Genomic DNA, 22,961 nt, shown 5'->3' on the forward strand with positions numbered 1-22,961 from the left:
AGCCATCACCACAATAAATTTCAGAACATTTTCATCCGAGAGAAACCCTGTATCCATTATCAGTCATTCTCTATTTCAGTCCTCTGCTCCCAGCCCCTGGGAACTACAAATCCACTATTTTTATGAATTTGTCTATTCTGGGCATTTCATATAAATGGAATCATACAACATATGGCCCTTTGTGATTGGCTTCTTTAATTTGGCATATTGTTTTCAAGGTTCATCCATAGTTCAGTATGTATCAGTACTTCATTCCTTTTTGCTGCTGAAAAAAATCCCATTTTATGGATATACCGTATTTTATTTATCCATTTATCAGTTGATGGACATTTGGATTGTTTCTGCTTTGAGGCTATTATTAATGATGCTGCTATGAACATTTGTGCACAGATTTTTGTGTAGACATATATTTTCCCTTGTTTCTCATTTCCTACCTATGAGTGGAATTTCTGGGTCATATGGTAACTGTATATATCCATTTGAGGAACTGTTTTCAAAATGTCTGTACCATTTTACATTCCTACTAACAATGTGTGAGGGTTCCAATTTCTCCATATCCTCACCAATAGTCTTTACTGTCTGTCTTTTTTTTAGTTTAGGCATTCTAGTGGGCATGAAGTAATATCTCATTGTGGCTTTTTTTTATAAAGCATTTTTATTTTTTTTTAATATTTATTTATTTTGAGAGAGAGAGCATGAGTGGGGGAGGGCTAGAAAGAGAGGGAAAGAGAAAATCCAAAGCAGGCTCCACATTGTCAGCTGAGAGCCTAACGTGGGGCTCAATCTCATCAACTGTGAGATCATGATCTGAGGCTGAAATCAAGAGTTGGATGCTGAACTGATTCAGCCACCCAGGCACCCCTCATTGATTTGTATTTCTCCATTGGCTAATCATGAGTTATTTGTTTCATGCACTTGTTGGTCATTTGTACATCTTCTTTGGAGAAATGTCTATACAAATCATTTGCCCATTTTTTAGTTGAGTTATGTATCTTTCTAATTTGAGTTGTAAGGGTTTTCTATACATACTCGATACAAGTCCTTTATCAACTATATGAGTTGCAAATATTTCTCCCACTTGATGGGTAGTCTTTTCACTCTCTTGATGGTGTCCTTTGAAGCACAATTTTTTTTTTCGTGAAGTTCAGTTCATTTATTTTTTTCTTTCGTTGCTTGTGCTTTTGGTGTCATATGTAAGAAACCATTGCCTAATCCAAGGCCATGAACATTTACTCTTATTTTCCTTCTGAGAGTGTTATAGTTTTATTATTTTTTAAGTTTTTATTTAAGTAATCTCTACACCCAATGTGGAGCTTGAACTCACGACCCTAAGATCAAAAGTTGCACAGTCTACTGACTGAGCCAGCCAGCTGCCCCTGAGAGTTACAGTTTTAGCTCTTACATCTAGTTGTTTTTGGTTAATTTTTTGGTTAACTTCTGTATATGGTGTGAAGAAAAGGTCCAAGTTTATTCTTTCGCATGGGGATTTCCAGTTGTCCCATAATCATTTGTGAAAAGACTGTTTTTTCTACCTATTGAATTTTTGTGGCACCCTTGCCAAAATTTAATTTCCTGGGGTACCTGTGTGGCTCAGTCAGTTAAGTGTCTGACTTCAGCCCAGGTCATGATCTCACAGTTCGTGGGTTTGAAGTTCATGGATTTGAAACCCGCATCAGTCTCTGCACTGACAGCTCAGAGCCTGGAACCTGCTTTAGATTCTGTGTCTCCCTCTCTCTCTCTGCCCCTCCTCCCCTTGTGCACTCTCTCTCTTAAAAATAAATAAACCTAAGAAAAATTTAATTACCCATAATATGCAATGACTTATTTCTGGACTCTAAGTGCTATTCCATTGATCTGTATGTCTACCCTTTTGTCAATGCCACCCTGTGTTAATTGTAGCTTTATATGAAGTTCTGAAATGATGAAGTGTGAATCCTCCAGTTTTGTCTTTCTTTTCCAAGACTGTTTCGCTATTCTGGGTCCTTTGCACTTCCAAATGGATTTTATGATTAGCTTGTCAATTTCTGCAAAGAAATTAGCTGGAATTTTGATGTGGCTTGCACTGGAATTTTAGAACAATTTGGGGAATATTGCCATCTTAACAATAATAAGTCTTCTGACCCATGAGCGTGAGATGTCTTTCAATTCTTTTAAAATCTTTTAAAAAATTATTGATAATGTTTTATAGTTTTCTTAGTATAAGTTTTATAGTTCTTGTATTAAATTTATTCCTAAGTATTTAATTTTTCTGATGCTATTTAAATGGAAGAAGCTTTTTCTTAATTTTACTTTTGTATCATTTATTACAAGTACATGGAATACAGTTGATGAATGTATCTTGATCTTCTATCCTGCAATTTTGGTGAACTCATTTATTAACCCTAGTAGTTTTGTAGTGTATTCCTTAGTATTTTTTTTTATCCACTTCATTTGAGTTATATAATTAAATGTCTGTATGCCAGGGCTGCCATAACAAAATATCATAGACTGAGTGGCTTAAACAACAGAAATTTATTTTCTCAAAGTTCTAGAGGCTGCAAGTCCAAGATCAAGGTACAGTAGGGTTGGGTTTTCCTTGGCTTGCAGATAGCTGCCTTCTTCCTACATTTTCATATGGCCCTTCCTCTGTGTGTGTGTACATCCCTGGTGTCTCTTCCTCTTCTTATAAGAACACCAGTCAGATGAACACCCCACCCTCATGACCTTCTTTAATCTTAATTACCTCTTTAAAGATGCTATCTCCAAATTCTGTCACATTCTTTATATATATAGTCTCTATTTTTTATTTGAGAGAGAAAGAGAGGAAGAGAGGCAGAAGGAGAGGGGTAGAGGGAGAGAGAATGAATCCTGACACAAGACTCAATCCCATGACCCTGGGATCATGACATGATCCAAAATCAAGAGTCAGATGCTCAACCAGCTGAGCCACTCAAGTGCCCTAATACTGTCACATTCAAAGGTACTAGGCATTAAGGTTTCAAAATACGAGTTTTTGGGGGGAGGGAACACAATTCAGTCTGTAATAATGGCATAGAAAGTTGCCAGTGATACCCTCTTGTTCATTTTTTATTTTAGTAATTTGCATCTTTTCTTTTTCTTGGGCAATCTAGCTAAAAGTTTGTCAATTTTGTCTACTCAAAAAACAAACTTGGTTTTGTTAATTTTTGCTCTTGTTTCTCTGTTCCCTACTTCACTCATTTCTGCTGTAGTCTTTATTATTTCCTTTCTTCTGCTTACTTTGAGTTTAGTTTGCTCTTCCTTTTCTAGTTTTTTAAGATAGAGGTTAGTTATTTGAGAGCTTTCTTCTGTTTTGATATAGGCACTCACAGTGATAAATTTCCCTGTGAGCACTTCTTTAATGGCATCTCATAAGTTTCCATATGTTGTTTTTCATTTTCATTTTTTTAAAAAATTTTTATTTATTTATTTTGAGAGAGAGAGAGAGAGAATGCACACAAGTGGGGGAGGGCAGAGAGAGAATCCCAAGCAGGCTCTGCTCTGCCAGTGTAGAGCCTGATGCTGGGCTCCATCTCATGAACCACGAGATCATGACCTGAGCCAAAGTCAGACGCTTAACTGACTGAACCACACCAGCATGCCAATCTTTTTTTTTTTTTTAAGTTCATTTATTTATCTTGAGAGAGAGAGAGAGAGTTGGCGAGGGGTAGAGAGAGAAGAAGAGAGAGAGAATTCCAAGCAGACTCCATGCTGTCAGTTCAGAGCCTCATGCGGGGCTCAAACTCATGAACTGTGAGATCATAATCTGAGCTGAAGTCGGACACTTAACCAACTGAGCCACCCAGGCACCTCTCATTTTAATTTATCTTAAAGTGATATCTAGTTTCCCTTGTGATTTCTTCTTTGACTCATTGGTTATTTAGGAGTGCCTTGTTTAATTGCCACATATTTGTGAATTTTCAAATTTCCTTCTGTAATCGATTGCTCGTTTGAGGCCATTGAGATCAAAGAATGTAGTTTGTAGGATGTAATTTCCTTTAAATTTATTGAGGCTTATTTTATCATCTAACATATTGTCTATACTCGAGAATTTTCCCTGTGCACTTGAGAAGAATATGTATTCTGCTTTTGGTGGGAGAATGTTTTATTGCTTTCAGTTAGGTCTAGTTGATTTATAGTGTTGTTCAAGTATTCTGTTTCCTTGTTGATCACCTCCCTACTTTTTCTATTCATTATTGAAAGTGGCATATTATAGTCTCAATCGATTACTATTGAATTGCTTATTTCTCCCTTCAATTCTGTCAGTCTTTGCTTCACGAATTTGGGGCTCTTTTTAGGTGCATGTATGTTTTTAATTTTTATGTCTTCCTAGTTAATTAATCCTTTTATCAATATAAAATATCCTTCTTTTTCTCTAATAACAATTCTTGTCTTAAAGTCTATTTTTTTCTGATACTAGTATGGCTACTCCAGTCCTCTCTAGCTATTGTTTGCATGGATATAGTATGTTTTGTCATACATATTTTTTTTAATTTTTATGTAGCTGAATTATATATATAAACCTTTTTCTTTTTTTAATTTTTTTTATTTAAAAAAAATTTTTTTAACGTTTATTTATTTTTGAGACAGAGAGAGACAGAGCATGAACGGGGGAGGGTCAGAGAGAGAGGGAAACACAGAATCTGAAACAGGCTCCAGGCTCTGAGCGGTCAGCACAGAGCCTGACACGGGGCTCGAACTCACAGACCGTGAGATCGTGACCTGAGCTGAAGTCGGCTCCTTAACCGACTGAGCCACCCAGGCGCCCCTATATAAACCTTCTTCTAATGGGTTCTGTGTTTTGAACAATAGTTTGCCCTTTTCCATTTTAAGGTGATAACTCTTCCACGTTGTGTCTTATTATTTCTATATCTTCGGTTTTTGAATTTATATCTATTGTCCATTTGACTTTGTTTGGTGCTTAGTCTTAAGATGTGGGTCCATCTTAACTTTTTTCTTGTATATCCAATGGCCTCAATACAGTTTATTGAATGGGTTCATCTTCATTGTGGCTTTGAGCTACTTTTATATAAATTCTCTTGTGTATTTGCATCTATTTCTTACTGGCTTTTTTGTTATATTATTCTATTTGTCTACTAATGCACCAAGACTACAGTATTTATTGACTGAGGTTTTATAAGCCTTATTATGTCATCATATTAGGCTCCCCTCATTTCTCTTATTTTTCAGAATGTTTCCAGCTATCCTTGTGTGTTTCTTTTTTTTCCTTATCAACATTACATCAATTTACCTACTTTATAAACATTCTAAGAATTCTAGTAGTTATTCTAATAATATCTAAACCCGTTGGTATTTTTCTAGGATCACATTAAATTCATAAATTAACCTAGCTTGATTTCATCTTTTTTAAAGTTTATTTATTTTGAAAGAGAAAGAGAGAGCATGCATGAGTGGGAGAGGGGCAGAGAGAGAGGGAGAGAGAGAATCCCAAGCAGCTCCATGCTGTCAGCACTGGGCCCAATGCAAGGCTTGATCTCATAGACCACGAGAGCATGACCTGAGCCAAAATCAGGTGTCAGATGCTTAACCAACCGAGCCACCCAGCTGCCCCATGACTTAATCTTTTTGACATTGAATGTTCCTGCTCAGAAACTTGGTATATCTTGACATTTGTTCAAGTCTATTTTCATGATATTCAGAAGTAAATATTTTTTAATTTTTAGAAATCTTTAATATGAAAAGTTAAAATACATATAAAAATAGACTAGCAATCAACAAAACTAAAAGGCAGCCTGCGGAATAGGAGAAGATATTTGCAAAGGACATATCTGATAAAGGGTCAGTATCCAAAATATATAAAGAATTTATAAAATTAAACATCTAAAAAATGAATAATCCAGTTGAAAAATGGGCAGAAGACATGAATAGACATTTTTCCAAAGAAGATATACAGGTGGCCAACAGACACATGAAAAGATGCTCATCATCACGTATTATGAGGGAAATGCAAATCAAAACTACAATGAGATATCACCTCACACCTGTCAGAATGGGTAAAATCAACAACACAAGAAACAACAGGTGTTGGTGAGGATGTGAAAAAGGGGAACCCCACACACACTGTTGGTGGGAATGCAAACTGGTGCAGCCACTGTGGAAAACAGTATGGAGGTTCCTCAAAAAGTTAGAAATTGAACAACCCTAAAATCCAGTAATTACGCTACTAGGTATTTACCCAAAGAATACAAAAATACTAATACAAAGAGATACATGCACCCCAGTGTTTACAGCAACATCATCTCCAAAGCCAAATTATGGAAACAGCCCAAGTGTCCATCAACTGATGAATGAATAAAAAAGATATGATGTGATATATATATATATCATAGAATATTACTCAGTGATTAAAAAAATGAAATTTTGCCATTTGCAATACCATTGATGGAGCTGGCCAGTATTATGCCTAATGAAGTAAGTCAGAGAAAGACAAATACCATATGATTTCACTCATGTGGAATTTAAGAAACAAAGCAAACAAGTAAAGGGAAAAAAAAAAGAGAGAGAGAGAGGCAAACCAAGAAACAGACTCTAAACTCTAGAGAACAAACTAATGGTTGCCAGAAGTGGGTGGGTGTGGGAATGGGTTAAATAGGTGATGGGAATTAATGAGTGCATATGTTTTGATGAGTACTGGGGATTGTATGGAAGTGTTGAATCACTATATTGTACACCTGAAACTAATATTACACTGTCTGTAACTGGAATTTAAATAAAAACTTAAAAAAAAATAGACTAATATTGTGAACCAAAACCATAGACCAAGCTTTAAAGTTATGAGCACATGAGTGGCAGAGCATTTGACTGCAAAATTATGAGCACATGGCCAATATTATTTAGTCTTATTTCCTTTCCCCTTCCTTCCTTCAATATTTTACTTTAAAATTTTTTTTAATGTTTATTTATTTTTGAGAGAGAGAGACAGAGGGCAAGTGGGGGAAGGGCAGAGAGAGAGGCAGAATCTGAAGGCAGACAGAATCTGAAGCAAGCTCCAGGTTCCAAGCTGTCAGCACAGAGCCTGATGTGAGGCTTAAACCCATGAACCATGAGATCATGACCTGAGCTGAAGTTGGACGCTTACCTGACTGAGCCACCCAGGTGCCCCTCTTCCATCAGTATTTTGAAACAAATCCTGACTATAGAAAGCTTATGAAGGAAATTGAAGAAGATACAAAGAAATGGAAAAACATTCCGTGCTCATGGATTGGAAGAATAAATATTGTTAAAATGTCAATACTACCCAAAGTAATCTACACATTTAATGCAATCCCAGTCAAAATTGCACCAGCATTCTTCTTGAAGCTAGAACAAGCAATCCTAAAATTTGTATGGAACCACAAAAGACCCCGAATAGCCAAAGTAATATTGAAGAAGAAAACCAAACCGGGAGGCATCACAATCCCAGACTTTAGCCTCTACTACAAAGTTGTAATCATCAAGACAGTATGGTATTGGCACAAAAACAGACACATAGACCAATGGAATAGAATAGAGACTCCAGAATTAGACCCACAAATGTAGGGCCAACTAATCTTTGATAAAGCAGGAAAGAATATCCAATGGAAAAAAGACAGTCTCTTTAACAAATGGTGCTGGGAGAACTTGACAGCAACATGCAGAAGAATGAAACTAGACCACTTTCTTACACCATTCACAAAAATAAACTCAAAATGGATGAAGGACCTGAATGTAAGACAAGAAACCATCAAAACCCTAGAGGAGAAGCAGGAAAAACCTCTCTGACCTCAGCAGCAGCAATTTCTTACTTGACACATCTCCAAAGGCAAGGGAATTAAAAGCAAAAATGAACTACTGGGACCTCATCAAGATAAAAAGCTTCTGCACTGCAAAGGAAACAATCAACAAAACTAAAAGGCAACCGACGGAATGGGAAAAGATATTTGCAAATGACATATTGGATAAAGGGCTAGTATCCAAAATCTACAAAGAACTCACCAAACTCCACACCCGAGAAACAAATAATCCCATGAAGAAATGGGCAGAAGACATGAATAGACGCTTCTCTAAAGAAGACATCCAGATGGCCAACAGGCACATGAAAAGATACTCAATGTCACTCCTTATCATGGAAATACAAATCAAAACCACACCGAGATACCACCTCACACTGGTCAGAGTGGCTAAAATGAACAAATCAGGAGACTGTAGATGCTGGCAAGGATGTGGAGAAACGGGAACCTTGTTGCACTATTGGTGGGAATGCAAAGTGGTGTAGCTGCTCTGGAAAACAGTGTGGAGGTTCCTCAAAAAATTAAAAATAGACCTACCCTATGACCTAGCAATAGCACTGCTAGGAATTTACCCAAGGGATACAGGAGTGCTGATGCATAAGGGCACTTATACCCCCATGTTTATAGCAACACTTTCAACAATAGCAAAATTATGGAAAGAGACTAAATGTCCATAAACTAACAGATAAAAAAGATATGGTTTATATATACAATGGAATACTACGTGGCAATGAAAAAGAATGAAATCTGGCCATTTGTAGCAATGTGAATGGAACTGGAGAGTATTATGCTAAGTGAAATAAATCAGGTGGAAAAGGACAGATACCATATGTTTTCACTCTTATGTGGATCCTGAGAAAATTAATAGAGGACCAGTGGGGAGGGGAAGGGGGAAAAAAAAGTTACAGAGAGGGAAGGAGGCAAACTATAAGAGACTCTTGAATACTGAAAACAAACTGAGGGTTGATGAGGGGTGGGGGAGAGAGGAAAGTGGGTGATGGGCATTGAGGAGGGCACCTGTTGGGATGAGCACTGGGTGTTGTATGGAAACCAATTTGACAATAAATTATATATATCTATCTATATCTATATCTATATCTATATCTATATCTATATCTATATAAAATAAGAAATAAAATGTATTACAAAAATAGATTTGACCTTACAGATAATTGTAAATGTGGCTCTGGTAAAATAACTGGAGAAATGACACTTTAGGTGTGCAAATGAATGCAATATGGTTAACATAAAACGATGGTTTTTGCTTGGAACAATTGTGCTAAAACATGCAATAAAGCAGGTTTGATAATAAATAAATAAATAAGTAAATAGATGAAACAAATCCCGGACATTATATTAAGAAGTTTCGTAAAGTTTTCTCCATATAGTTTTGTACATTTCTTATTAAGCTTATTCCTAGGCATTTATCTATTTATTGTTGTTTATATATATGAAGACTGATTTTTGTACATTAATTTTTTTCCTTTTCATTATTTTAAAAATATTGGTCTGTGCTAATTTGCATTCAGTGAATTGAAAAAATAAGGTAAATCACAACCCTTCATAATTGATCAACTACTTTTCACCTATATGTTTACCTGGACTATTAGAAATATGCTAACATTATAGGTATAAACCACTATAGTAAGTTACTAGCCTTGTTCCAAACAATACAATTGTGGCCCAAAACATAATGACTAACCTATATAATAGCACATCAAACTCCCCTAGGATTCCTATCCTATAAGATATAAAAAACTGTCTTCAGTTTTCTGCAGTGTTGTAATGTATATGCAGTTGCTGGCCTCTTCCTATAGACCTTAAAATTGCTCCTGGGTGGTAAGTCTGGCCCCCAGAGAGGCACATTAACTCTGTTAAGCCAGTAGAAAACTCAATTTTTTTTTACTTTTTTTAGTTTTTGAGTTTTTTGAGCCATTCAAAACTCAATTTTTTGAGTTCTTATGAGGAACACTGATTAGATGTATCAGTAATCACATTGTATACAAATACTATCTTTTAGATAATTCCTAATGTAGTACCATCAATATCCTGTTCTTTAGAACATTTTTTTCTTTTCAAATTTTCACAATCCCTTTGACCCTTGCTGGTACTAATTGATTAAGCTTTCTGGTAGAATAGAGTCACTGATTGGGGGTCTATACTTATTTTGGAAAACTCTATTTGGCTTTAGTCTTTATATCCCCCATGGCCTGTTTCTGAAATGGCTTGTGTTTTTTCTGAGCTGCATTATTTTCTGAATCCAAATGGGAACCACCTTTTGGATGTACCTAGCATTATATAGGTAAATTAATTCAAGTTTATTCCAAAAGTTAAAGCAAACTCCTTCAGTGAAAGTACTTCTTCCTACGTTGCAATGACTTAGTTTGCAGAACAACTTTTTTAAATAACAAACTCATCTGAATAGAATTAAATATATTTAATTAAAATACAACTTTAAGGGGAACTGTGAAGATTTTTTTTAATGTTTGTTTATTTATTTATTTATTTATTTATTTATTTATTGAGGGAGAGAGAGAAGGAGAGAGAAGGAGAGAGAAAGAGAGAGAGAGAGAGAGAGAAAGAGAGAGAGAGAGAGAGAGAGAGAGAAAGAATCCCAACCAGGTTCTACACTATCAGCACTGAGCCTGCCTCGGGGCTCCTTCTCACGAACTGTGAGATCATGACCTGAGCTGAAGTCAAGAGTCAGACATAAGCCGACTGAGCCACCCAGGCACCCCTGAGATAGTTTTAATATGGCACATAATAATATCCTTGATGCCACGTCATATGACTTTGACCAAGTTAAATGACTACTACTCCTTAAAGTAATACTACCTATCTCATTGAGTTTTTATAGGAATTCAGTGAATTGATATATTTAAAGTACATATACTAGTACCCAGCACATAGTAACTTATAGTGTTTGTTAAATACATACAAAGAAAGTGAAACCTGAATACAGAGAAAATGACTTTCTTAAAATAGGTCAAGGATAAAACTGGTATTTTACAATCTGCTTTCTCTCATTTCTTTCTTGATGAATTAACTTTCTTCCTGCATGTAAAATAGTTTCTAATTTGAACAACCTGTTTCATTTTCAAGATTCACCGATTCTCAGTCCAGCTAATTCTGCAATCAATTTAAGTGGAGCTCAGGACCTGACCCGGAATAAGAATGTTGTGAAGCCACTGGCTTTATCTTTGCAGGTTGTAGGGAAGACTTTTGCTGCAGGTGATGTTTTCCTCATTTATATTTCTTTGGTAAATACATAGTCTATAAAAGACTTACGTGAAATCCAGTTGACAATTTGCTACAAGAAAACAGAAGCTCTTTTCCTTCCAGCTGAAGACAGAAGTGGGGCTGTCTCTAATATTGTATTATTATACAAAGCTTTGTGTTCTCTGTGCTCCAACCAGAAGAGTCAAGGAATGACATTTGGCACATGGGAAGACAGAGCAGGTTGGTTTTGTTCAGCAAACATTTCTTGGGTACCTGCTATTTTGAGGAACTGAGGATACAAATATAAATAATGCTCAATCCCTGACCTCTAATGAACTAATAACCTAGTTGGGGGGATAGACTTATAGGAAGTTATTTTCAGTGTACTACAGTAAATACGGCAATATGCTGGGGGAGCACAAAGGAGGGAGAGTTTTAGCCCAACATTTTAGGGAGTAATGAAGAATGAGTTCTTGGAGGAGCTTGGTCTTGAACTATGAGGAGATATTCACTGCACAAAGGAGTAGGGGAAAGATACTTCAAATTCAGGGAAAATCCAAGATCAAAGCTTGAAAGGAAAAGGAAAGAAAAGAAGCAGCATGATGTGTGCAGGAACTTCCACTGGTTTGGACTTGTTAGAACCATAAAACGTAAAACTCAGGGAGTGGCAGGAGGGGAGCAAGTAGTGGGCAAGGAAAGGGTCACAAGAGGCCAAGCTAAGAAGAATGGATTTTACTCTATAACTTATGGAACACAGGAGTTGATCTGGTCTGATTTGAACTTGAGTTAGATCACTTGGGCAGAAAAAAAAAAAAAAAGATAGGAAAACTAGTTGGAGGTCATTTCAGTAGTCTAGGTGAATGAGGTCCTTGACCTGGATAATAATAGGTTGTAGAGGAAGAGACATATTGAAGAACTACTCAGGAAGTAAAATCAGCAGAATTTGTCTGATTAATGTAAGCATGAAGTGTAAGAAGCGGTCTCGGGTCTGCATCCATCTTTCTGCTAATGGTGATGCAATTACTTAAGACAGAAAATACAGAAGAAGGAGCAGGTTCTCCAGGAGGAGATTGTGAGTTCAACTTCGGACATGTTAAGTTTGAAATACCCAAGTGGAATAATCCAAGTGGAGCTGCTCAACAGTCATCTAATTTATTGTACATGAGGTTAAAATCACCAGTGGGGGGTTGCCTGTGTGGCTCATTCAGTTAAGCGTCTGACTCTTGTTCTCAACTCGGGTCTTGATCTCAAGGTTCTGAGTTCAAGCCCCATATTGGAGCCTACCTAAAAAAAAAAAAAATCACCAGGGTAAATAGTATCTGCTAAGGGGAAAGGTAGGAGAAGGCAAGCTGTTAACAAGGATAATATTTTCGAAAATTCCAGTGTTTAAGGAAAATAAATGGTCAGAGAGGCAGAGGAAGAATGAGAAGAGAGCTTATCATTCTTGGAAACTTTACAAGTTTCTTATTCTGTTCCAACAGTTCTTGTAGAATCTACCTTCTGGTTAGATTATAGACTTGAACAAACTGAATCCAAGTTGTTACAATATTTTAAAAATTAGTGAAATTATAGATCTTGGCAGTAACCAGCATAGTTGCTAAAACCATCAGATGGACTGATGGACAACTTAAAAAATTTTTTTTAATATTTATTCATTTTTGAGAGACAGAGCACGGGCAGGGGAGGGGCAGAGAGAGAAGGAGACTCAGGACCTGAAGCAGGCTCCAGGCTCTGAGCTGTCAGCACAGAGCCCGATGCAGTACTTGAACCCACGAGCTGTGAGCTAAGCCAAAGTCAGATGTTTAACCAACTGAGCCACCCAGGCACCCCTTGATGGACAGCTTTATAATTTGAGGATTAAGATAACAGCTCTTGAACCCCCTGCTCTTTCTTAACATGACAAGAAGAGAGAAAGCCAGTTATTATGTGCCTGCTGATGGAAGAATATGACACTATTTATGAGATATGCTTGCCCCAAAATTCAATCCTGAATCTGAGCCAACCTCTGTATCTAACAATTAGTGTATAGGAAAGAGGGGACATTAAATGATGCCATAGATAGTCAATCAGCAAAATTCAGAAAATGAGAAATTCTGCCAGATTTTCAGCAAATTAACTGGAAGAAAGAAAAAGAAGAAGGGGAATCCTATAGATTAAAGGAGGTTTAAGGAGAGGTGGAGGGGGAAGGATATAACTGACACCCTAAAGAGTCTGGGAAACTCAGCAAAAATTACATAATCTTAAGTCTACTTGCAGTGTATGACCTTACCCTGATTCAAACAAATTATTCTTTTTTTTTTCAAATTATTCTTAAAATTTGTGAGACAATCCATGAAATGTGAACACTGTATTTTTATTATATGAATAAATAATTGTGAACTTAAAAAAAGAGGTTTAAGGGACATAAAAACTAAACAATGTGTAGATCCTTTTTGAACCTTCCTTTTTGAGGAAGTCCACTGTAAAAAAAAAAACAAACATATTTCTGAGATAACTGGAGGGAAATTTGAATATTAATGGGATATTTGATATTAAGAAATTATTAATCATGGATAATTTTAAGTATAATAATGACATTACAGTTATGTTCTTAAATTTTTTTAATGTTTATTTATTTGTGAGAGAGGGAGAGACAGAGTACGAGTGGGGGAGAGGCAGAGAGAGAGGGAGACACAGAATCTGAAGCAGGCTCCAGGCTCTGAGTTGTCAGCACAGAGCCCAACATGGGGCTTGAACTTGAGAACTGTGAGATTATGACCTGAGCCCAAGTTGGACGCTTAACCAACTGAACTACCCAGGTGCCCTTATTACAGTATGTTCTTAAGAGTTCTTTTCTTTTAGAAACTCATTAGAAACATTTATGGATGAAATGATATAAATAAGTTTGCTTCAAAATAATCTAGAGCAAGTATGTGTGTATGTTGGGTGAGGGGGAAGGGAGAGGGAGTATAGATAAAGCAAGATTGGCTATGTGTTGATAATTGTTGAAGCTGGGTGATAGGTATGTAATTTGTTATACTATTTTCTCCACTTTTGTATATGTTTGAAAATTCCCAAGATATAAAAACAAAACAAAACAACTTTCTCTTTCTTCCACCCACCATCTCCAAAGGCTTCACTGAAAATGATTGTAAAAGATCTCTTAGGATCCCAGAAAATTATTTTTAGGTGACATTTCATTTTGAAGAAGGTACCAGTCTTATGGTTGTAGTCAGTTTTACACAACTGTACTGTCCTGTCCGTGAGATGTCTTTGAATCCTGCAGTGTGCGGTTTATCAAGATTGCATGTGGAAAAATTCAGTGTCACAGAATGCAGTGTTCTGCTCAGCCTCTGTTCTGAGTCTTCCTCTCATGTGGTACAGATGCTGCTAATGGAAACAGTAGCCATGGAGGGAAGAGCAGTGCCTCCAGCTCTACTCCAGCCCGCCCAGGAAATTACTCATTATCACCAAGACCTAGCAATGCATCAGGAGACCAAGGTACAATACCCATCTTAGAGTTTTGAAAGAATGTACCTAAATTATGGAAGAAGTGCTATGGAGTTTGGAGTGATGAATTATCTGACAGTACACTCCCAGTTTTTCCTTAGCTTCTCGTCCAAAGTTTTGAAGGTTTATGATTGGTGTGAACAATGATGATTAAATATCTTGGTGATTTACAAGGATGAGCCTCACTAGAAAATAGTGTTGAAACAGATGTAAAAGGAAATGTCTTGAAAAACCATGAGCTTTGCTGACCAAGATACAGAGTTCAAGGTTCTTCTCTATAGTGTGACTCTGGGCAAATCTGAGCCTTCCTTTAACCACCTACAAAATTGGTATAAAAATATACTTATCCTACAACTTCACAGGGTTGTTGGCAGAATTAAATGAAATAATCTGGGTAAAACTGTAAATTGTAAAACAGCATACAAATGTGAGGTGGTATTGTTAGGGTGACTTTTTCTAATTTTATCTTTACCTCTAGAAGAGTGGCTTAGACTTTCTGAGTATAATCAAATTAAAGGCCCCATGTTACTCTGAATTCTCTTTTTTCTTCCACTAGTAAGGACAAGGCTCATCTTTCTTTTTGCCTTCAGCTACCATGTTTATTTCTGGGCCACCAAAGAAACGACACCGGGGATGGTATCCTGGGTCACCTGTCCCCCAACCTGGTTTAGTTGTACCTGTTCCTACAGTTCGCCCTCTTTCAAGAAGTGGTAAGATGGGTTTTAAGTTTTTTTGTTTGTTTGTTTTTTTAATTAGCAGAGGTGTCTTCTATTCTCTCCCTGAACCATTGGAGATAAATTTCCTTAATCATTATGTCCTGTATTATGTAAGGAAATTAATAGTAGCTGATATTTTGTCCCCATCACATCTGTCTTCCCTAAAAGTACATGTGTCATCACAATGGATCTTAAGTTAGCATCTGGCTTTGTTTTGGCCCACAGTATCAATAAGCCATTCTTTACATGCGGCATGATGCTAGTAACCCACCAGCACAGGTCACAAATGGACTTGTTTTGCCGGTTGTGCTATTAGATATGTTCTCCTGAGCTCTGGTTCCTTATGTGACCTGCACCTATTATTTCTGGTCTAGAAACTACCCCCCCCCCCAAAAAAAAAAAAAAAAACCCAACTTGTTCTCCTTTATAATAACCAAGCCATAGCCATTGGGTACCTACTGTTAAATGTTCAAACACTAGTCTACCTTGCTGTATTAAGCACAGACAAATGTAAACATGCCAATTCTAAGAGATGGATGGGATTCTTCAAAAATTTGTTTAGTTTTAAAGACTACATAGAGATTCTATATATACAAAGAATCATGCCCATATGTTACTGTGTTTGACTCTAGATAGTACTGATTAGTGATGAGTTTGACCTTCTTCACTGTTTTTGGAATTTTCCAATTCTCTATAATGAACAGATAAACCACGATAATTGGAGTGGAGGTGGGGGAGTTAACTGTGAAACAGAATCCAAAAGATTGCATGTGGAAAAACAACTAGGAAAAACTATGAAAATGCTAAATAGTAGTTATCTCCAGATGATGATTTATGGTTGATTTTTTTTCCTTTTGTTTTTGTCACTTCTAATTTTATATAATAAACCATGAATTACTTTAATTAAAGAACAATGGACGATTAGACTTCTAAAACTTCTATATTAAAAGTATTAAGACTGTTGATTTCAGTTGTATTTCACTTAGCTTTCATGTCTAATCCTTCTTGTCAAACAACTTTTTTTCCAGAGTCCCTTTTATCTGCCCCAGTTCCACAGACCCCATTAACTGGAATTTTACAACCTCGACCCATTCCTGCAGGGGAAACTGTAATTGTTCCTGAAAACCTGCTGACTAACTCAGGAGTTAGACCAGTAATTCTGATAGGTAAGGGGAAAGAATTCCAAATTGCCTGTGTCTGCTGGCATCTAGTAGTGTTTCTTCATTTCATTCTTCATATATTTATCCATATTTGTTCATGCATGTAGTCATTTATCCATTTATTAATTCTTTCAGCTTTTATTGGCCAGCTCTCTCATGCTATATTAAACATGTGACTAGAAGTTGGAAATAAGGCAGTCTATTTGCCTGCAGGGAATACTGTTTAGTAGGGAGTCTATCATTTAAATAAGTACAACATTGTGATACTTGAGCTAGTACAGGTTCACAACCAAGAACTACAAGAACTCAGAGGAGAGAGAGCTTAACTTTGCATGGAGGGAGTCTGAAAAGACTTCTCAGAGGTGATGTTTCAGTTAGTTCCTGAAGGGTTGGCAAGAGTGGACAAGGTGGGGAAAAGGGAGCCAAACCACAGAGAAATGAAAAAACAAGCTGAACCAGCTAACAGGCCCCACTCAGGAGAACAAAGAAGTCCCAGAGTTGCATATCTGAACCATGGAGAAGCATCTGTGAATTAGTATGTTTACAGAGTCTGAGTGTTTCCAAGATGTCTATAAGTAGAGGTGCAGACATTTAGAGGTCTCTAGATTCCAGGACTAACTTAGTGCTTTTCAGACTCACATCAAGAGTCACCTCATTTGGGTGCTATCCTAGATCAGAAGGAGACTACCTGCTTTACCGTTGGAACTGAACAGATAGGGTGTATAAGCTCCACTGGATCTTTAGGGTATGTCTATGTGAGGTGTTATCTGCTTCTTTTGGTTGACTGGAGCCTACTGACATGGATGGTTTTGCTTCAAGCCCTGTCCTTTATCAGGCTGCCCTATCCACTGCTCTTGGGCCTATAGGCATTGGGAGAACCCCAGTTGTTTAAATTCCATATGGTCAGGAAGTTCTTATTGAACACCTGAGTGGCATGCATAATGCAGCTAAGCCTTGGAAAGATATTTGGAACATGGGACCATTTGGTGTCTGCCTTTTAGAAGGTCTCACAGAGGGACTACGCTCTTTACCACACCACCAAAATAGGGTGCATTTCAACATATTTTTGTCCTATCTACTTCTAAGATAATTTGAGGCTGTTTATGGACATTTAAGAAGGGAACATAAAAATAACTAAGATAGCACAAAGAGTAGGAACCTGCAAGTACCAGTGACTAGAAGAATATTGCTGGTGATCAATGAGTTTAGCTTTTTAAAATGTTTAAGAAAACCTCAGGAAATGAAACATGTTATTGTAGTTTGTGTTCTGTCGTCTTATGGGGAAAGAAACTTGATCAAGAATTTTATTGGGAAATATTTTATCATTGCAGTTTTACAAAAGGATACAGAGATGTTTTGCAAATTCTCATCAATTCTCTGTGGCAGATATAATATTAACATGTCCTTTCTGTGGGAAACAGAGGTAATATAATCTGAGTCTTTTGCTTCCTGTTCATCTGATTTAATATAAGTGAGAAGCATCTGAGTGAATTCCCTAGGATATTTGAGTGATTTGTTTGGTAGTCACCTAAGAGGGCAGGAAACTTTGTTAAGCATCTTTAATCCTAGTTGAGCAAGTATACCTGGTTGGACCTCAAAAAGAAATGTTGAATTTTATTGACCTGCTTCTATTGGGGCAGGCTATGGCACTTTACCCTATTTCTATGGAAATGTTGGTGACATTGTTGTGAGTCCTCTGCTGGTGAATTGCTACAAGATTCCACAGTTGGAAAACAAAGATTTGGAACATTTAGGGTTGACTGGCAGCCAGCTCCTGAGTGTGGAAAACATGATTCTTCTGACGATACAGTATCTTGTGCGACTGGGTAAGCAATTTTTAATAATTATTTGATGGTGACGATTTTTATTCTTTTCGCAACATGGTTTTTTTCCCTTTCTTTCCCCACTTTCTCATATTCGTCTATTTGTCCATCTCTTACTTTCCCTTTCATTTCTAACATTCTTTTCCTTCAGCCCCACTCTCTATGACTGTTCCCTTTCTTCTCCCGTTTCTTTTCTTCTCCTTTCTGCCACTTGCCTGTTTTTTTCCCCACTTCTCTCTTGCCTAACCTCCCAACCCTCTGGCTTTACTTGTGTCCTAGAAGAGATAAATTGCTCCACCTAGTGTCCAGTCTCATGATGGTCCTAAGGTCTCCAGAGTAGTTAATATAGGCAGAACCTCAAAGGGCTATGGCCATGGTTACCCTCCTCCCTTGGGGAGTCTGTCCAAGCCACCTTTCCAAAAATGCACCTATCATCTGGACTGAAAATGTAGCCATTGTCTTTGACAATTATTTTACAGTTTTCCACTTAGCCTTTTTATCTTGTTTATCCACTGTCCCTACATCCATTTTTTTTTTTCTTCTGCAGCTACACCCCTTTGATGTAGTCCCATCGTGTTTTCCTTCATTGAGGCAGTAACTGTGGACCTCCCTGGAAGGCTCTGTAGGTTGTAGGGTAAAGGAGATACATAGGTCATGAACCCTTCACTTCCTCTCTTTGGTATATCCTCCAGAGGCCCACAGTGGGTGTGTGCAGGTGTCCTGACAATACTGTCCTGCCTCAGCAGCATTTACATTGCAATGTCCTTTATTTTGCAAACTGCAGCAGGTCATCTAATATGCAGCCTAATTATACACTCAGGACTTCAAGCCACTGATTTACTTAGGAAAATGTTCAAGATGTAATATTACATAGAAGAAATTTTCCATCTGCATTCTTAGGAATTATTTTAATGTTTGAAAATATATAAGTGTTAAATAATAAAAATACTGGGCTAACCAATGCTAAAAACAAAACAAAAGCTTCATCCAACCGGATTCAGTCTTTGGAGCATCAGCTAGCACCTGTGGCTGTAAGTGTTGGTACCCTGACAGTGAAGGCCTGCTTTGACAGGGCTTTTGAAACGTGGAAGGCTTCAGATATCACTTTGATGGTAAACATAGGACTTGCTAATCATGTTGATTAGTGGGTAATAAAATTATAAAAACCACCTCTGTCTGCAGCTCATTTGATGTCATAATTTTAATTGCTACATACACTGACTTTTAGCTATGTTCTAAGATCTAAGAGCGACCTCCAAATGCATCCAGAATTAGTAAAACAAGCCTTCATAGAGTAATTCTATTGGCAGGCCAATCCAGTCAGCACAGCATTTTTTTCAATCTTAATAACAATTTAAAATATCAAAGTCCAAGTTAATTAAATGAACTAAATGGTCAAGACAAAATGGCTTCCCTCAAATTACTATAAAAGCTCTTATTTAAAAAAAAGAAAAGAAAAGAAAAGAAAAATCTCCATTCAATCAGACCTCTTGTCTGCCTTGCAAGATCAGTTCTTTCTGGAGTTTTACTGGCAGCCAATTAATATATCTCTCAATGTGCAACATGACTGGCTATTTCTTTTTTTTTTTAATCTAAATTTTGCATGTTAGGATACCTATTCTCAACAACTCCCTTCTTCTTCTCAAAAACTCCCTTGAGTTTTTGTTTGTTTGTTTTGCCTTCAAGGTTTTGAAGAAGGCAGCAAGAACATTTTCATATATACTGTGGATTATAGATAAACTTTTTTTTTTAAATCCAAACTTTTAGAAGAACAGGTCTAATACTTTGATGGCTCAGCTACGTGGATGTAACAGAGAAGAGAAAAGCAAGATTCTTCAAAATGAACAGGTCTTTCCACTAGAGTCGCTTCAAAAAAAAATCCATCTGTTACTTCACAGTCTGAAAACCTTTTGAAGTAGATAATGAAATCAGCAAATCCAGTGATTATTGGAAGGCTCTGAGTCTGTTGGAACCTTGTCTTTTCTTAAGGTAGCTCTATCTGAAAAGCCATCAAAAAAAAAAAAAAAAGCTATCAGAACTGATGCTTAGGCTGAGTTGCTGGAGACCAGCAGTTGATGGGAAAAAATTACTATTATCAAGCTTGTGGGAAGTGGAGAAAAGGCTCCTGCAATTTGGCCATAAAGGCTGAGGATGAGGAAATGATGGGAGGTGATTGGAAGCAAGGCATTTTGCTCTTTTACCTCATTTAAACTTTGGTACATTTTCCTCCACTTCTCAATTCCTAACAGTAGTTTCTTCGAAACTCTGTAAAAGTGAATTTTGAGGCAGTAGAGAATGCTATGAACATGTTTGATAATTTTATTTTCCCAGAATGCCTTTATATTTGAAATTAATTATACTGCTTCATAGAACATGTTACTCAATCATGGTTTGGAGTGGATCTTATGGACACACCTACGAACCAGGCCTCTGAGCCTTCAGGTGGTCTGTCTGTGAGAGGCAGTAGGGAATGGCAGACAGAGCCACTTGCTTTTGGGCTGTCATTTATTCTGATGGAAGAAAGCTTTAAATAGACAGCCACCTTCCCTTCATCTCATTTGTACTGTGCATTTGTATAGTTGATACAAATCTATACGCTTTGAGCTCACCACCTACTATGTACCTAATGACCACTAATCATGATGCTAATTTGATAAAGCAAAATGAAGATAGAGGCTTTGGTGGTTCCCAGGTGATAAGAAGGCATCCACCTCCCTATAGCAAGCAACTGGGGAGGGCATAAGAGACATTAACATAATGTATGCATTGCAGTGTTCTTGCCCTCTTTCCATGGACAGCATTAAAAAAACTCTGTGAGGATTTAATTTTCCATATCCTAAAAATATTACTAAACCTTCATTTTCTTACTTTCCCAGAGAACATGGGTGGTGGCCTGGGAGGCAACTTAAATCCCTATTAGTGGAAGGAGAGATTTCTGACTCATTCAAGGTGCCTCTTCTCATACAGAAGTGCAGTCCCTTAAACCTGTATTCTTTCCCAAGGGGATTTTAATCCTGGATTCTGAGGTTATTGCTTGATCTCGGGTCACAGACACTGAGGGATCTGTATCTGTCTACTGGAGCCTGACTTTCAAATCTCAGGTCTGCACAGCAAAAGAAATCACTGAAGAGAGGTAGTGAGCATAGGAATTCATCTGAGTCACTTGGATGCCAAACATTGACTTGCTTGCTTTGTCCTACAGACTGGTTGAGTTTTAAAGAGAAGCAGAGAAATAAAACACCCCTCATTCCAGGGACTGCCAGTCACCCACACAAATTTAGCCTATCATAACCACAGCTGGAGGAAAGGGCCAAACACCATTCTTAACAATCCAGAATGCTGGGGGAACAGCTAGATGACAGTGACATTCTCTATCTAGGGGAAGTGTGTGGCTGCTTAAATATAAGCTAAAATAAAAAACACTTAAACTTAATTTTCCTAAGGACAGTATGCCTTAGAATAGGTACAGATGCAATACATTAAACTGTTTTTCAAAGTAGCTATAAATAAATTGAGAAATGAGTGAAACCTAAAGTTTAGCTTCTTCCCTCCTGAGTCATTAACCATGTCTGTAACACCACGTTTAACAGGTCAACGAATATACCACCTTCAGAGACAACCCCCTAAGGAATTGATACTCTCTCTCTCTCTCTCTCTCTCTCTCAGTATATCCTCTTTTAAGAATATCATGAATAGCATAAAGGAAAACAGAAGCCTGCATTTTTTTTTTTAATATTGAGGCAGAGAGAAGGTAATTTCACAATGGAAAATGGTTAGTTGGGGTCCATACTTGCGGCCCCAACAGGAAAAAGAGCCCATTTGCCCAGTTGGAGTATGGTGGAAGGACCGTACACGGACATATGTGTGTGTTTCTCTCCTTTCTAGCCGTGATATTTTTAAAATTCAAGCTGTAATTCTCTTCAATTTAGGTCCTGATCAGATACCTCTCAGGGAAGAATTTGAGCAAATCATGCTGAAAGCTATGCAAGAATTTACTCTGAGAGAGAGAGCCCTGCAGATGGGTGCTCAGTGTGCACCTGTGTCTCCAGGACAGCTCCCCTGGCTGGCTAGACTAATTGCCAGCGTATCTCAAGACTTGGTTCATGTGATTGTGACCCAGAACTCTTTGGCAGAGGGCATTTCAGAGACGTTGAGGACTCTCAGTGAAATGAGACACTATCAAAGACTACCAGATTATGTCGTGGCAATTTGTGCATCGAAAATCAGAGGAAATGAATTTTGTGTGGTAGTACTAGGTGAGTCATGTTTTTTTAGGGTTTTTCTAAATCTATTCATTCAATCATCTATTTATTGGATGTTCAAGCATCCATGTAATTAATCTCTAGCTAATTGCTCCAACTTGAGTTCTTCCTCCTAATTTTAACTTTTGTTTTTCTCCTCAGATCAGATTTTTGTAGCCCTTAGTTTGACTGGTGTCCCTGTCAGCTGGTTGTGAGAACATTATTTCAAAGCATACCCTAGTAATAGATACCCTTGTCTCAAGTAACTTCTGTTCTTAAAAGGTTTTGGAAATGTTACCACTCTAACATGTGATAAAGCCATTGCCACAGGTGGCCTAAGCCAGTTAATCAAATTTGGCAGGAACTTAGCTCATATATTCACCTCCTCACTAAAGAGAATACTTAATGTTGTAACATTGACTCTAAAGAAAAGGTTCAGAAAGTTGGTACATTACAAAATGTGTTTTTGTTCTTTGTGCAATTTTCTGTCAGGCACCATCGTGAGTAGCCAGCCATCTGAATTAAATTTGCTTTTTTTCTCTCTAGT

General features: G+C 37.3%; 1 protein-coding gene across 5 annotated transcripts in view; it reads left to right on the forward strand.

The window, feature by feature from the left end:
* Positions 1–22,961, forward strand: part of GREB1L (GREB1 like retinoic acid receptor coactivator) — a 280,368-nt gene that overhangs the window by 177,301 nt on the left and 80,106 nt on the right. For all 5 annotated transcript variants that reach the window (XM_060613413.3, XM_060613402.3, XM_060613410.3 and 2 more), the window contains 6 exons: positions 10,869–10,997; positions 14,349–14,465; positions 15,065–15,184; positions 16,219–16,356; positions 17,991–18,176; positions 22,103–22,429. In XM_060613413.3, the coding sequence (XP_060469396.3) occupies positions 10,869–10,997; positions 14,349–14,465; positions 15,065–15,184; positions 16,219–16,356; positions 17,991–18,176; positions 22,103–22,429 (1,017 nt within the window). The remainder of the gene's footprint in view (positions 1–10,868; positions 10,998–14,348; positions 14,466–15,064; positions 15,185–16,218; positions 16,357–17,990; positions 18,177–22,102; positions 22,430–22,961) is intronic.

The sequence above is a fragment of the Panthera onca genome, chromosome D3 (assembly GCF_046562875.1).
Source record: "Panthera onca isolate mPanOnc1 chromosome D3, mPanOnc1 haplotype 2, whole genome shotgun sequence".
NCBI classification, from domain to species: Eukaryota; Metazoa; Chordata; class Mammalia; order Carnivora; family Felidae; genus Panthera; species Panthera onca.